General features: G+C 42.5%; 1 protein-coding gene across 2 annotated transcripts in view; it reads left to right on the forward strand.

Moving 5' to 3' along the window:
- The window catches only part of LNX1 (ligand of numb-protein X 1), a 195,404-nt gene that overhangs the window by 164,779 nt on the left and 14,428 nt on the right, over positions 1-16,197 (forward strand). For both annotated transcript variants that reach the window (XM_025386367.1, XM_025386368.1), the window contains 3 exons: positions 8,668-8,799; positions 11,778-11,955; positions 13,820-14,048. In XM_025386367.1, coding sequence (XP_025242152.1) covers positions 8,668-8,799; positions 11,778-11,955; positions 13,820-14,048 — 539 coding nt within the window. The remainder of the gene's footprint in view (positions 1-8,667; positions 8,800-11,777; positions 11,956-13,819; positions 14,049-16,197) is intronic.

Genomic DNA, 16,197 nt, shown 5'->3' on the forward strand with positions numbered 1-16,197 from the left:
ATTTCTGTTCTTGTACATTTGCTGAGGAGTGCTTTACTTCCAATTATGTGGTCAATTTTGGAGTAAGTACGATGTGGTGCTGAGAAGAATGTATATTCTATTGATTTGGGGTGGAGAGTTCTATAGATGTCTATTAGGTCTGCTTGCTGCAGAGATGAGTTCAATTCCTGGATATCCTTGTTAACTCTCTGTCTCGTTGATCTGTCTAATGTTGACAGTGGAGTGTTGAAGTCTCCCATTATTATTGTATGGGAGTCTAAGTCTCTTAGTAAGTCTCTAAGGACTTGCTTTATGAATCTGGGTGCTCCTGTATTGGGTGCATATATATTTAGGATAGTTAGCTCTTCTTGTTGAATTGATCCCTTTACCATTATGTAATGGCCTTCTTTGTCTCTTTTGATCTTTGATGGTTTAAAGTCTGTTTTATCAGAGACTAGTATTGCTACCCCTGCTTTTTTTTGTTCTCCATTTGCTTGGTAGATCTTCCTCCATCCCTTTATTTTGAGCCTATGTATGTCTCTGCATGTGAGATGGGTCTCCTGAATACAGCAGACTGATGGGTCTTGACTCTTTATCCAGTTTGCCAGTCTGTGTCTTTTAATTGGAGCATTTAGTCCATTTACATTTAAGGTTAATATTGTTATGTGTGAACTTGATCCTGCCATTATGATATTAACTGGTTATTTTGCTTGTTAGTTGATGCAGTTTCTTCCTAGCCTCGATGGTCTTTACATTTTGGCATGTTTTTGCAATGGCTGGTACCGGTTGTTCCTTTCCATGTTGAGTGCTTCCTTCAGGGTCTCTTGTAAGGCAGGCCTAGTGGTGACAAAATCTCTAAGCATTTGCTTATCTGTAAAGGATTTTATTTCTCCTTCACTTATGAAACTTAGTTTGGCTGGATATGAAATTCTGGGTTGAAAATTCTTTTCTTTAAGAATGTTGAATATCGGCCCCCACTCTCTTCTGGCTTGTAGAGTTTCTGCCGAGAGATCTGCTGTCAGTCTGATGGGCTTCCCTTTGTGGGTAACCCGACCTTTCTCTCTGGCTGCCCTTAAGATTTTTTCCTTCATTTCAACTTTGGTGAATCTGGCAATTATGTGTCTTGGAGTTGCTCTTCTCGAGGAGTATCTTTGTGGCGTTCTCTGTATTTCCTGGATTTGAATGTTGGCCTGCCCTACTAGGTTGGGGAAGTTCTCCTGGATGATATCCTGAAGAGTGTTTTCCAACTTGGTTCCATTTTCCCCCTCACTTTCAGGCTCCCCAATCAGATGTAGATTTGGTCTTTTTACATAATCCCATACTTCTTGCAGGCTTTGTTCATTTCTTTTTCTTCTTTTTTCTTTTGGTTTCTCTTCTCGCTTCATTTCATTCATTTGATCCTCAATAGCTGATACTCTTTCTTCCAGTTGATCGAGTCTGTTACTGAAGCTTGTGCATTTGTCACGTATTTCTCGTGTCATGGTTTTCATCTCTGTCATTTCGTTTATGACCTTCTCTGCATTAATTACTCTAGCTATCAATTCTTCCACTCTTTTTTCAAGATTTTTAGTTTCTTTGCGCTGGGTACGTAATTCCTCCTTTAGCTCTGAGAAGTCTGATGGACTGAAGCCTTCTTCTCTCATCTTGTCAAAGTCATTCTCCGTCCAGCTTTGGTCCGTTGCTGGCGATGAGCTGCGCTCCTTTGCCGGGGGAGATGCGGTCTTATTTTTTGAATTTCCAGCTTTTCTGCCCTGCTTTTTCCCCATCTTTGTGGTTTTATCTGCCTCTGGTCTTTGATGATGGTGACATACTGATGGGATTTTGGTGTAGGTGTCCTTCCTGTTTGATAGTTTTCCTTCTAACAGTCAGGACCATCAGCTATAGGTCTGTTGGAGATTGCTTGAGGTCCATTCCAGATCCTGTTTGCCTGGGTATCAGCAGCAGAGGCTGCAGAAGATAGAATATTGCTGAACAGCGAGTGTACCTGTCTGATTCTTACTTTGGAAGCTTCCTCTCAGGGGTGTACTCCACCCTGTGAGGTGTGGGGTGTCAGACTGCCCCTAGTGGGGGATGTCTCCCAGTTAGGCTACTCAGGGGTCAGGGACCCACTTGAGCAGGCAGTCCGTCCCTTCTCAGATCTCAACCTCCATGTTGGGAGATCCACTGCTCTCTTCAAAGCTGTTAGACAGAGTCGTTTGCGTCTGCAGAGGTTTCTGCTGCTTTTTTGTTGTTGTTGTTGCTGTTGTTTAGCTGTGCCCTGTCCCCAGAGGTGGAGTCTACAGAGACAGGCAGGTTTCCTTGAGCTGCTGTGAGCTCCACCCAGTTCGAGCTTCCCAGCGGCTTTGTTTACCTACTTAAGCCTCAGCAATGGCGGGCGCCCCTCCCCCAGCCTCGCTGCTGCCTTGAGGTTAGATCACAGACTGCTGTGCTAGCAATGAGGGAGGCTCCATGGGCGTGGGACCCTCCCGGCCAGGTTTGGGATATAATCTCCTGGTGTGCCCGTTTGCTTAAAGCGCAGTATTGGAGTGAGAGTTACCCGATTTTCCAGGTGTTGTGTGTCTCAGTTCCCCTCGCTAGGAAAAGGGATTCCCTTCCCCCTTGTGCTTCCCAGGTGAGGCGATGCCTTGCCCTGCTTCAGCTCTCACTGGTCGGGCAGCAGCAGCTGACCAGCACCGATTGTCCCGCACTCCCTAGTGAGATTAACCCAGTACCTCAGTTGAAAATGCAGAAATCACCGGTGTTCTGTGTCATTCGCGCTGGGAGTTGGAGACTGGAGCTGTTCCTATTCGGCCATCTTGCTCCCCCGCCCTCTCTCGAGGACGAGCTCTTTAAGTAGCTTATATAGTTATCAGTCGCATTACAGCTCTCACTTGTCTCTGTAACAAGGGGCCCACACAATCAAGCATGAGTCTCCTGTGGACCAAGGCTATTCTATAAAGGGAGCTATGTACATGGTCTGCCTACTCTGAACAACACAGTCCTGATGCCCAGCAGTGTTTAGAGTCTCCTTTCAAGTGTGTGTATAGAATAATACCCTGGGGCATTGTGGGGAGAGGGTGGCAACTCTTAACTTTCTTAACTTGAAACTTTATAAAACTCATATGAGAAGCACAATAACAAATGAACCCAGTGCATTTTATATAGTTTATTATACATTTTACTTAAGCATATACCTATACGTCAAAAAGGCAGCAAATGTTGTCATGCATTTGGCTTAACTCCAATCCTCTGCCAATGAGCAGGTGAAGCCTTTGGCTGGATGAGAACAGGTACTTGACCAGTTCTTGCTCTCCCTGTACGTTATCACTGGCCCTCATAGTCACTGTATGGACCCACGCAATGCCAAGGCAGTAGAAAGATGCCCTGTGCTCCAGTGTACAGCTCTACAAAATGCTGCTCCTTGTGTGGTGGCATGTTTGACTCCCATCTCTCTGTTCTGGGAAGTTGCAAATCTATGTTACGCCCTGACAGTGTGAGCAGTTTTCATCAGCCATAGTGGATTTTGGAAGGGAAAGAGTCAATTGCAGGCTGAACACAAAGGAAGATGCTTGATCAGCAAGAGATCACAGTGCAATGCTCCCAGACTCCTTCCAGCTATAAGAGATAGGCTTTGTTATTTAAAGATGGGTACATATAAATGAGGCTTCTGGACTATGTTTTTCTTCTCTTAGCCACTGTATGGATTCATGCAATGCCAAGAAATTAGAAAGATGCCCTGTGCTCCAGTGTACAGCTCTGCAAAATGCTTAGTTCCATCATATAAATATGACTGGCAGTTTTGAGTCAAATCTCAACAGAGAAAAGCAGTCGTTAAACAAAACGACAGAAAGCAAGTCCTTCCATACAAATGCTACTTAGTTTTAACCCTCTTTTATTTCTGAATATTAGATGGTTCCTATTTCCTCAGCCAGAAGTAATCGGTCCCACCTCTGGAAACCCTTAAGTATATTTGCTATTTCTCTTTCGTGGCACTCCCATCTGACTATCCCTGCAGTAGGAAACAATCCAGGAGGGCAGGAACCATGTCCTCAAGGTTCCCAGTGTGGTGTCTGGCCCAGGGTAGGCATAGATCAGCCTTGGGCACAGAGTGCTTGTCAGGAGGCTGCCAATAAGCTAAAGTCCACAGGGGAGAATATGGATGGCATCAGAACCCCTTCCTCTTTGCCTGTAGAAAGAGAGAGGGATGCCGGGTGAAGTAGCCCCAGCTACTCCAGATGCTGAGGCTGGAGAGTCGTTTGAGCCCAGGAGCTCTGGGCGGTAGTGCACTCTGCCGATTGGGTGTCTTCATTAAGTTTGGCATCAATATGGTGCCCTCCCAGGAGCGGAGGACCACCAAGTTTCCTAAGGAGGGAACTGGCCCAGGGCGGAAAAGAGAGAGGGAGTCTAATGCTTGCGCTCTTGGGAGAGAAAGAATATGGTACAGCAGTCAAGCTATGCAGGTTGTAACCAGTGTGTCACAATCTAGGATTCTTAAGGGATAGAGGAGAGGAAACTTTAAGTCACGCCTTCTAATTAAGGTAGCCACCGTTGTTAAACCATCCTTTTGCCCAAATTGCAACATCCCAAGAGATGCAAGAGAGAAGCTGTCTTACATCTTTCTTGCAGCAAGCTATTCTTTGCTTGCTGGAATGACAGATCTGCTGTATCCACTTTCTTGGCACATATCATGTAGGTGTGAAATAAACAAGTTTCTGCCATTTTCTCATTCAGTCTTTCTGTGTCTCCCCCATATTCCCCCTCCTCACACTCACACCACATTCATACCAGTGGAAAGAAAGATTCTGTAGTGCTAGGCGATGTTTCTTTACACTGAATCCAGCTCCTGATAGGAGTTAAAGCCAGGACAAGCATATTAGCCCATTTTCCACCTTATAGCTTCAAACACCACAAAAGTGCATCAAATAAAGTCTTCCTGTGAGTTTACAAGGTGGTTGGTAAGAGCCACAGATCCAGTCTTGCAGAGAATTTCTTTCCAAGTAAATTGATACCAGAGTTATTTATTGTAGTGTTATTCCTGCCAACAACTTAATACCAAAGCCAGCATTTGAAAATCCAGTGAGAAATTTGTCCTTGAAAATGTGAATTAAATAGTTCTTGCAGGCTTCTCCTTGGCAATTTGGATTTTGCCTGGCAAGTTGATTCGATGTGTAAGTCTAAAAGTTTCTAAGTTCTTTTGAGGTGCTTAGATCATGTGGCTGCTCCTCGTCCAAAATGAACATGATGCATTTTGCAGGCCTACGGACACACTGCTGGGATCCTTCAAAACATCAGAGTTTCCCCAAAGAGAGCAAATTCAAGCTCAGTAATTGGGGTTTTGACCTGAATGTTCACCACTTCTTCTCTTTTAGTAAGTTTTGCTTTAGAGAGTTCCCAAAGATAATCTTATTTAGAAGAAGGGAGGCTTACAGTACAAAGAAAGACACAGCTCTTACAAAATACTCTTCCAAGAATTGGATTTAGTTGGCTAATTCCATCGTTCTTCATGTCGGCTTTCTTCACAATTGTTTCCTGGGCTTTTTATTTTTGTTATGTTCAGACACAAGCTTTATATGTGATGAGAAACACCAGGGAATTCAAGATAGGTGAACAAAGGAAGGGCACATTAGCCTTGGCTGGGGAGATCAGAAGTGATGGCCGGGCTTTGTGTGAAGGGCATGGGGCAGAGGACTCCAACTTCTTTTTTGGGCCCTTTTCAGATGGATTTTCTAATTTTTGTGAAATAAGTCAACTCACCTGGCTGATCATCCATTTTGATGTTACAATAGACACTCTTACTGTACCCAGGCAGTTGTCCCTAAAAGTTCATTTAATTTACAGCCACCCAAATCATGACCCCTAAGTTTCAAGAGAGCCCTGGGAAGAAGTGTTATAAGAACGCAAAGTCGTGAAGATTTGGACTGGTTAGTGTCAGACAACCATAGGAATATGGTTTCACTAGTGGGTGGTTTTTACTTAAGAATTTTTTTTGGGGGGGGGGGACGGAGTCTTGCTTTGTCACCCAGGCGCGAGTGCAGTGCCACAATCTCGGCTCACTGCAACCTCTACCCTCTGGGTTCAAGCAGTTCTCCTGCTGCAGCCTCCCAAATAGCCGGGATTACAGGTGCCTGCCACCATGATTGGCTGATTCTTGTATTTTAGTAGAGAAGGAGTTTCACCATGTTGGCCAGGCTGGTCTTGGACTCCTGACCTTAAGTGATCTGCCCGCTTCAGCCTCCCAAAGTGTGTTTACTTGAGATTTTTAAAACAAGGTCCTAGTTCCTGAGAGTGAGTTGTGTGCTCTGGGAAGGAAGATGCAGAAAAGGCAGTGTCTTAGTCCATCATGATGCTGTAACAAAACACACTATCCTAGGTGGCTTATAAACAACATAAATTTATTTCTCACAGTTCTGGAGGTCAAGAAGTCAAAGATCAAGACACCAGCAGGTTTGGTGTCTGGGGATGGCTACTTCCTCACAGATGGCACCATCTCACTTTATCCTTACCTGGTAGAAGGGCAAACAAACTTCCTCCAGCCCTTTTCATAAGGGCACTAATCCCCTTAGGAGGGACCTGCCTTCATGACCAAATCACCTCCCAAAGGCCCTACCTCCAAATGCCACCATGTTGTGGATTAGGATTTTAACATCTGAATTTTGGGGAAACATGTGCAGACCATAGCAGACAGGAAGCAAATATCTCCACCCCCATTGTCTGAGTCAATGGAAAAGAGCATGGAATTTCAATGCCGTCCTTTCATGACCTGACTTTCTCCCCTAGCCCAATAACCATCCCTGTATAGGAAGAAGGCTGGCAGGTCACTGCCTCTTCTCTGCTGTGGTGGTGAGTGGGCAAGGGATGGAATGAAGACAGAAACCACTAAACCTTACTCCTCTCTCTTGCATCTCCCTTGTCCCTAAATCAGGTCTGTCTTGGGAACCTTTCTAATCAAATCTTCCATATCTCATTCATTTTCAGCTTTTACTAAAGAGATAAATGAGGTCAGCTGGCTACTTCAGCATAGGCCACCAGAGAGCTCCATTTATGTGAGTTTCATAGGTCTAAGATTTAGTCTGAATGACCTGCAGCTCTGAAATCTCAATGGTCAGCAATTCTGGAATAATGACCCATACTACCCGACACATGTGAAGCTAATCTGTGGCAGAAAGACAAATTGTAAATGTATCATTGTATTAGTCTGTTCTCGTGCTGCTAATAAAGACATACCTGAGAGTGGGTAATTTATAAAGGTTTAATGAACTCACAGTTTTACATATCTGGGGAGGCCTCACAATCATGGTGGAAGAGGAGGGAAGAGCAAAGGGATATCTTACATGGTGGCAGACAAGAGAGCTTGTGCAGGGGAACTCCCATTTATAAAATCATCAGATCTCATGAGACTTACTATCACGAGAGCAGCATGGGAAGGACCCACCCCCATGAATCAATTACCTCCTGCCAGGTCGCTCCGATGACATATGGGAATTATGGGAGCTATGATTCAAGGTGAGGTTTGACTGGGGACACAGTCAAACCATATCAATCATGTGGAGTAGACCTTTCCAATAAGTACTATATTTGCTATTCTGAATGCCTGTCCAAATATCGATGTACATAGCAGAGAGAATTAGCAGTCAGAGTAAGTGGTAGTTCCATAAGAAATAAAGAGTCAAGGCAAATTACTCTTTTGCAGTCTTTGAAACATTTTGTATTTCAATAGCGTTAGGGATATGCGTGGTTTTTGGTTACATGGATGCATTGTGTGGTGGTGAAGTCTGAGATTTTAGTGCACCTGTCACCTGAATAGTGTACACTGTACCCAATAGGCAGTTTTTCATCCCTCACCCCATTCACCCTCCCCTTTTCTGAGTCTCCAAAGTCCTTTATATGACTCTGTATGCCTCTGCATACCCAGAGATTAGCTCCCACTTACAAGTCAGAACATGCAGTATTTGATTTTCCATTCCTGTGTTACTTCACTTAAAATAATGGCCTCCAGTTCCATCCAAGTTGCTGCAAAAGACATTTCATTCTTTTTTGTGGCTGAGAAGTATTCCATGGTATATACATACCACGTTTTATTTATCCACCCATCAGTTGATGGGCACTTAAGTTGATTCCATGTCTTTGTGATTGTGAATTGAAGGTAAAGAATTTTGATTAGGCTGTACATATTAATGTATGAAGTCATCCCCATATTTCTAAAGTGCTAAACCTTTCCTATGCCCAAATATTTGCAAGTGTCAGACTCAGGATTTCTCTTCCTATAGTGGCAGGTTACTGCCATTAACTCTATCTCTTTTTCTTTACTGTGTACCATTGATCTCAGACCTTTGCTTTGGGCTGCTGCTTTACACTGTGAACCTAATTCTTTCTAGGAAGAACTTAGGACATGGCTTGTGTGTGGTAGAACCATTAATTAAAAACGAATTAGCAATATCTAATGATGCCTTTTCAAAGACTGGAAGGAACCAAACCTTCCCTAGATTTTCCCTTTGAGCAACGTTCACTACCTGGTTAAAGGATAAAGGAAAGAGCTCTCATGCTGTTGCCAAATTACAAGATGGATATTAACAGAAAAACACCACAAACTAGAAACCATGTTTTGCCATAAAAAAATGGTATAATCAAAGTGATGTCTTTGTAAGCCCCTGGTGCTGGATGCAGTGGATGGAAACTGACAGTGGCTAATACCTGTGTCTTCTTGCCCAGGCCAGTGAAAGACGTGTTCACCTCATCGTGTCCCGCCAGGTTCGGCGGAGCCCTGACATCTTTCAGGAAGCCAGCTGGAACAGCAATGGCAGCTGGTCCCCAGGGCCAGGGGAGAGGAGCAACACTCCCAAGGTGAGGCCTCTAGGGCAGGTCCCCTGCTCCTGCAAGGAGCTATTTCTTGGGAAGGCTGCTTGCTTTAACATTTCTAAGTGTCATCTCAGGACTTTTTTACTTAAACAGACACTTTGACTTGTAAAACTAAAAGCCCAAAGTCCCATATTTAAGACTTGAAGAGATAACAGGTGTCTCCCATCCAAGCAGGAGAGAGGAAGGTGCAGGAAGGTTTTGAAACCTGATCATGCAGACCTCATACAGGGACCTGATTTCTAGCCTAAGCCAAATAAATGTCATGTTTTTACCAAGAGTCATCTTTTTTAAGGACTGTATTTTATTCACTTTGAAATGAAGCAAACACTTCGCTTGGTTTCTGGCTTTTGAATTTTTTGGTCTGCCTAGAAATCAATGATTTCCTGGCTACTTTTAGTTTTTGTTTGTGTTTGCTGAAGGGCCCAAGAAGATAATTTAAACACTTGCAGCTCATGTAACATTAGGGAGTGTTGGGGATTGGGGCAAACCAGAGAGCACATGTTATATGGCATTCAATCCAGAAGACTCTAAAACACTGTGGATCTGTGGGTGGAATTCCTTCTTCAGGCCACCAGTTTGCAGCCTCTCTTTAAATGAAGTGACGCAGCCCAATTTGTACTTCTCTCTGTGGCTTCTGTTAGATGCAATGCCTTAACCTCTTCATTTAGATGCGTGTTTAAGCAACACAAACCTTGTTTAGTCCAAATTAAGAGTCCTATGGCTTTAGCTTGGCATCCTGTTGTGATGCTAATGAGCTTCTTTCAGTCATTTCTCCTGAGTTCTGGTTTCATGGCATCACTTGTAACTAAAAAAAATTCTTAACGGTAGCTCATTCTTCTTGCAACAGAGAGTAGGGAATGCCCTTTTCTTTCCACGTCAATCTATATGTTGGTTGGAATAGCTTACAAATTGAGTTTTTGAGTAATACATACAGAAACAATATCAAATTTTTTATTTTGGAACGTCTCTGCTGTATGCTGTGTTAATTACAGAGCCTACAAGGTTATATACCCTTCCGGGTTCTCCAGCCAGTCAAGCCTCATAAATCCATAAATTACATGTTTATTTACAATAAGGAGTCTAGACAGACCAAATATATTCCACTAAAACATTTTACGGATAAGGAGACTCCCTGATGTCTTTTTGCTAGTAAATGCTTAATGTTTAAATTTAACTGATCATCTTTATTAATGGAAAACTAGTTTATTAACTTAATTGAAGTTTTTATCCAATTAACTAATTTTAGTTGAATTAACTAGAATATGTCATATTCTAAGTCATCAAATTATGGAGAAGGTAGCCTCCATCTGCACTGTGGTTTTATAATTCCTTCCACCTCCTCATCATGAAAGATCTGGGAGGATCTGATCACATTTCTGCTGCAACCCTCTGTCATGTGTCTTAATTCCTGGAAACATACAAATTGACTTAGTGGGAATTGTAATTATTTCCATTTTAACTTATATTCTATCTGCCTTCTGAAATATCCTCACAAAAAAGTAACATATTTAAAATAAAACTAAGATGTATATGATTCTTTGATGATTTCAATTTTTATATTCTTACTAAAATTTTGTTTGGTTTAGGAAACTAGGTAGCTTTTTAAAAATAAGAGCTTAAACAATTCAAAGAAATACCAAAGAAGACAAAGCAGGATTTGTGGGACAGAAAACTTTTAGCCAATTAAAAAAGTCAAGGAATGATAGGCATCAAATTTTGCATGGTTTCCCTCTGTGGGGAGGAAAGGACTATGAGCAGAAAGAGTCACAGAGGGACTAAGTGCACATGGAATGTTTATTTCTGATGTAGGGTTTTGAGGTACATGGGTAGGTCATTCTGTTATTCTTTATGCTTTGTTACTTGTCTAAAATGTTTTATTCTAAATATCCAAAGCAAATATTCTAAAATAGAAATACGTCTTATAATTTGAGAAATACTCAGGTACCCATCGTGTTTTTAATTAGCTTAAACTATTTTATCATAAATTATGTTTTTAAACATCAAGGAACATTTTAAGGTGTCCAAAGTAGGGTGAGGAGAATGGAGAGAAAAGATAGATAGAAAAGTCATCTCTATCATACATAACTATCCTCCTCTCCAGCCAAAGTCAGGTAACCCCGGGTGTGAAGCTTTCACAGATTATTTCTTTTTTTTTTTTTTTTTTTCCATTGCTGACATTGGTCTCTTTCTGGTTGAGAAAGGAAATGGTCATGAACATTGGTTCATGAGACACAGAACACATGCATACATGTCGTATTTGTGGTATTTCAGCCATTGCATCCAGCCCCTCAGTGCACAACTAAACATTGCTTGCTTACCGCAGGCAAGGCTGTCTGGTAAGTACTGAGCAGGTGTGAAAGAAGACTCTATAAAATGTGGTTACTTTTTTTAACTTAGAAAAGTTTCTGATACTCATAAATGACAGCGTTTCTGAAATGCTGACTCACTACTATCAGGAATAAATGACTCACTTGCGAAATCTTGAGTGCAGTCTGTGTACTTAAGATTCTTCCATGGCCAGATGCAGTGGCTCATGCTTGTAATCCCAGCACTTTGGGAGGCCAAGGCACTTGGAGCCAGGAGTTCGAGACCAGCCTGAGCAATAAAGCAAGGCTTTGTCTCCACCAAAAATATTTTAGAAATGTATTTTTCTAATGGTCTCTAATCTGTTCCTTCCTCCATTTTTACTCATTCCTTTTGAAATGTAAACTTTATCTGAGTTAACCTATAGAATTTGGGACAATGTAACCCTATTATGGTTGGGGTGAATAAGTTGAGGGTTCTTTCCACGTGTCTTTCTCTGTGATTTCCAGAACCACCATTGTATTTATGCACTTTTCATAATTTATGCAGTTTTGGTAGTTTTTGCATTTAGAAAACGGAAACCCACTTTGCATTTTCTACATTCAAAAACTACCAGAGTTGTAAATTCATGTGCCATGTTTTTCTGTCTGTGCTTTCAGCCCCTCCATCCTAAAATTACTTGTCATGAGAAGGTGGTAAATATCCAAAAAGACCCCAGCGAATCTCTCGGCATGACCGTCGCAGGGGGAGCGTCGCATAGAGAATGGGATTTGCCTATCTATGTCATCAGTGTTGAGCCCGGAGGAGTCATAAGCAGAGATGGAAGAATAAAAACAGGTAAAAAGTAAAGGGATGTTAAAGGCACTGGGGTGGCAGAGTATTATGAGAAATTAGTAGCTTGTTGTGTTAGGTGACTGTTTTCAAAATTAATGAGAGAATGTGGGAGTGATCAGCCAGGACTTTTGTTACCCATTGCCCTTGACTGGTTTGAGTATAGATACTAGACCAGGTTCCACTCTTCTTAGTTGCAGGCCAACTTGCCTGCAAGTAAAGCTGGAATCTCCAAACAGTTCCAGGAATTAATAGAGAACTGCTAAAGTTATGAGCAAGTTACCTCTATTAAATGGCATAATTTAGTTCCATTCATTCTACATGGTTCTTTGGTGGGTTGATCCAGTGGTGAAACTAATTCATGAATTATTCCATTATGTGAATTAGATAGAAAAACTCATTTGATAGATTTGATTCAATGAATACTCATTAAGTGAAAGTATCATGCTAGATACTTTCCCAGGGTGAAAAGTATTTCACTACTTTAAGCTCATATGTTCTGGGCTACTTTGAATAAATAAAGGAAGGTGATATCAAATTTGCCTCTACAAATATGTATCCTTAATAATATTGTCAGTTCATACAAGAGGGTAGCTCGGATGGATGAGGATTTATGCCATTTAAAAGTCCAGATTCAAGAGATAAATTGAAGTTTCCCAAGTACAGTTGCTGAGCCTGAGGAGCCATAGGGGGATGGTATATTAAGAGATTTAGTCAGCTGGCTGAAAGATGCTTCTTTGGGGTCAGAAAGGACTCAGGGCCCTTCTCTTTTTTCTCCTCCTATCTTTTTTGCTCTTGCTGTGGTTATTCTGTATAAGAAAGATAAGCAAAAGAGGACAGAAAGAAACAGGATGAAGATAAAAGAATAGAAAATGGAAACAGGAGAGATGTATGTTTTAATTTCTCTTTTCTGCAAAACACCTGGGTGGAGAATGATGAGGCCAAAGTGGCTTGTTAACAAATGACTTCTTAACAGAACATGAGCTAGAGGATTATATGATCTGTATGGAAATGATCTTGCACATTGTAGGTGCTTAACCAGTAGTAGCTATTTTCACCTTGGCAATGAAAAGTTGTTCTTTCTGCTTCTTTAAGAGTGCAGCTCTGGCCGGGCGCAGTGGCTCACGCCTGTAATCCCAGCACTTTGGGAGGCCGAGACGGGCGGATCACGAGGTCAGGAGATCGAGACCATCCTGGCTAACACAGTGAATCCCCGTCTCTACTAAAAAATACAAAAAACTAGCCGGGCGAGGTGGCGGGCGCCTATAGTCCCAGCTACTCGGGAAGCTGAGGCAGGAGAATGGTGTGAACCCAAGAGGCGGAGCTTGCAGTGAGCTGAGATCCGGCCACTGCACTCCAGCCTGGGCAAGACAGCGAGACTCCACTTCAAAAAAAAAAAAAGTGCAGCTCCACGACTCCTCTGCCAGACACCCTCATGGGTAGTTTCTTTTCATTCAATCCATATTTACTGGATGCCTACTACATGCCTGGCTCTGTGCAAATGCTGGAGCTTTTGCCAAATCCTCCTACTTTATGCTAAAAACAAGAAACAAAAGAGTGAAAAAGTAGGTTTTCTTTGATTAAATAGTGAACAAGACTAATTTTCCTCTCTCTCTTCCTTCCTTCCTTCCTTCAGCAAGAGCCAAACACCAATAGGTGTGCTTTAGAAAACCCCAAACAAGTCTTAACAGCACCTTGGAATGCACACACTGTTTACCATTTGCTTTGTGAGCACCCAGCCTCCCGTCAACAAAGAAAACCTTGACCCTCTGCATCTCTGCATCCCAGTCAGCCCCTACCCCCTTGCACTTTAAGCAGAAGTCATGTTTGTGCTCTCACTCAAGATAGCTTCTGCTTCTCTGGCCATCAGGTGACATTTTGTTGAATGTGGATGGGGTCGAACTGACAGAGGTTAGCCGGAGTGAGGCAGTGGCATTATTGAAAAGAACATCGTCCTCGATAGTACTCAAAGCTTTGGAAGTTAAAGAGTATGAGCCCCAGGAAGACTGCAGCAGCCCAGCAGCACTGGACTCCAACCACAACATGGCCCCACCCAGTGACTGGTCCCCATCCTGGGTCATGTGGCTGGAATTACCACGGTAAGTCCCAACGCAACATCCCTGTAGGGGCGTGGGAGGAAATGATTACATTTCTTAAACCACTCTTTCACTCTCTAGGGCTGATTCATGGCACTAGAATCTTAATGAGACCCAGTCTTGGTGGTGGGACTGTGAAATAATTCTCTCTTCCCATTTGTAACTGAAAATGCATGCGGGCATTCTGGGGCAAGGATGAAAGCCTGAATGTGGAAACACCGTTTGGCGTTCAGGTTGAGGAGCTCACAGGACTGCCATGTACAACTGTGTACGTTGTTCATGCAGCATGGAGCTCCACAGACAGGAGCTCCACAGAGGGGGCAGAGACCCAGCCTGTGTTTACACCCCCTGGAGCTGAGCTGCACCACCTAGGAGAAGGTTCACCTTTGCCTAATCTGCTAGTGGCAGCCCTGGGACCTTGCAGAGAGGCTGACTGCCTTCTGTGGCTTTATGTTATGTTATGTTATGTTATGTTATGTTATGTTATGTTATGTTATGTTATGTTATGTTATGTTATTTTTATATAGAGTCTTACTCTGTCACCCAGGCTAGAGCGCAGTGGTGTGATCTCGGCTCACTGCAACCTAAGCCTCCTAGGTTCAAACGATTCTCCTGCCTCAGCCTCCCCAAGTAGCTGGAATTATAGGCACACACCACCACACCCAGCTCATTTTTCTATTTTTAATAGGGATGGGGTTTCACCATGTTGCCCAAGCTGGTCTCAAACTTCTGACCTCAAGCAATCTGCCTGCCTCGGCCTCGCAAAGTGCTGGGATTACAGGTGTGAGCCACCATGTCCGGCCAGTTTTGTCTTTTGAGTGGCCTTGGCTGCGCATAAAACCATGCCCCAGAACACTTTGCCTTTGCTAAGATGTTTAAGTACCTTTTATTTGGAGACATTTCTTAGATCGTCTCTCCTTAGTGCCTGCTCCTGAGAAGTTCTTGTGTAAAACTTCAGGAAGTAGCTGGATTGTCATTTACTTGTCTCACTTAATTACTTCAAGGAAGAATTTGGGGTTAGCCTTACAAAATGGCTAGATACAGAACTATTCAAAGAACAGACAAGTTCGTGTTTGCTCACCTGCATTAGAGCATAAACTATTGGCCTTCAGATGATCATCTTGTTAATTCCAATGTGTGAATAATGCTAAATATTAGCATCACTGAAGAGATACTAGTGTAGAACTAAATATGGAAAAATGAAAGTGATATATTTAGTTTTAGTACATTTTTCTTGAGGGTGGGGATAATTCTCTCTCTCTGTTTACATTTCAAATGAGTTTTTTAAGAAAAACAAAACCCTGCCTCAAATGCAAAATGAACTAGATTGCTTTTTGAGCCTTCACTAGTTGATAAATTGTTTTCTAAAGCAGTACATTTTCAAAAGTCCTTAAACAGTTAAAATCTGAGCATTGAGTCAGTTTAAAACCCTTTGGACATTTTAGAATTGAGCCTGAGTGAAAGTAGAGAGTATTACTTTAAAGTTTTATTTTTAAAAATCTTTCTGAAACTAGGATCTATTAAAATCGTTTTGTTTTTTGTGCTTGAAAGCTATTCTGTCATATAATCAAAGTCCCTCATTATTCATTTATGTAAGAGAGGATAATGTGAGGTGCTTTTTGCTCCAAATACAACCAAGCGAACGTCTTTCTTCCCCTCTACCTTTTGTCATTTGCCCCTGGGCATGGTGCTTCTCTGCTTTTGCTAGAAGTAGAGTCTGGGCTGGGTATGGTGGCTCATGCCTATAATCCCAGCAGTTTGGGAGGCTGAGTTGGATGGATCAGTTGAGACCAGGAGTTCAAGACCAGCCTGGCCAACATGGCAATACCCTGTCTCTACTAAAAATTCAAAAAATTAACCAGGCATGGTGGCACACGCCTGTAGTCCCAGCTCCTCAGGAGGCTGAGGCATGAGAATTGCTTGAAGCCAGGAGCCAGAGGTTGCAGTGAGCTGAGATTGTGCCACTGTACTCCAACCTGGGTGACAGAGTGAGACTCTGTCTGAAAAAAAAAAAAAAGAAGAAGAAGAAGAAGTAGAATCTGCACTTTGCTCATTTCCTCTAAATGGACAGTGGTAAGGAAGCATGATATCCTGGCATAGACAACACTGCTTTTCGGAACCCTGGAGATTCCTAGTTTCTTTCATTCCATCC

This window comes from Theropithecus gelada, chromosome 5 (genome assembly GCF_003255815.1).
Source record: "Theropithecus gelada isolate Dixy chromosome 5, Tgel_1.0, whole genome shotgun sequence".
NCBI lineage: Eukaryota > Metazoa > Chordata > Mammalia > Primates > Cercopithecidae > Theropithecus > Theropithecus gelada.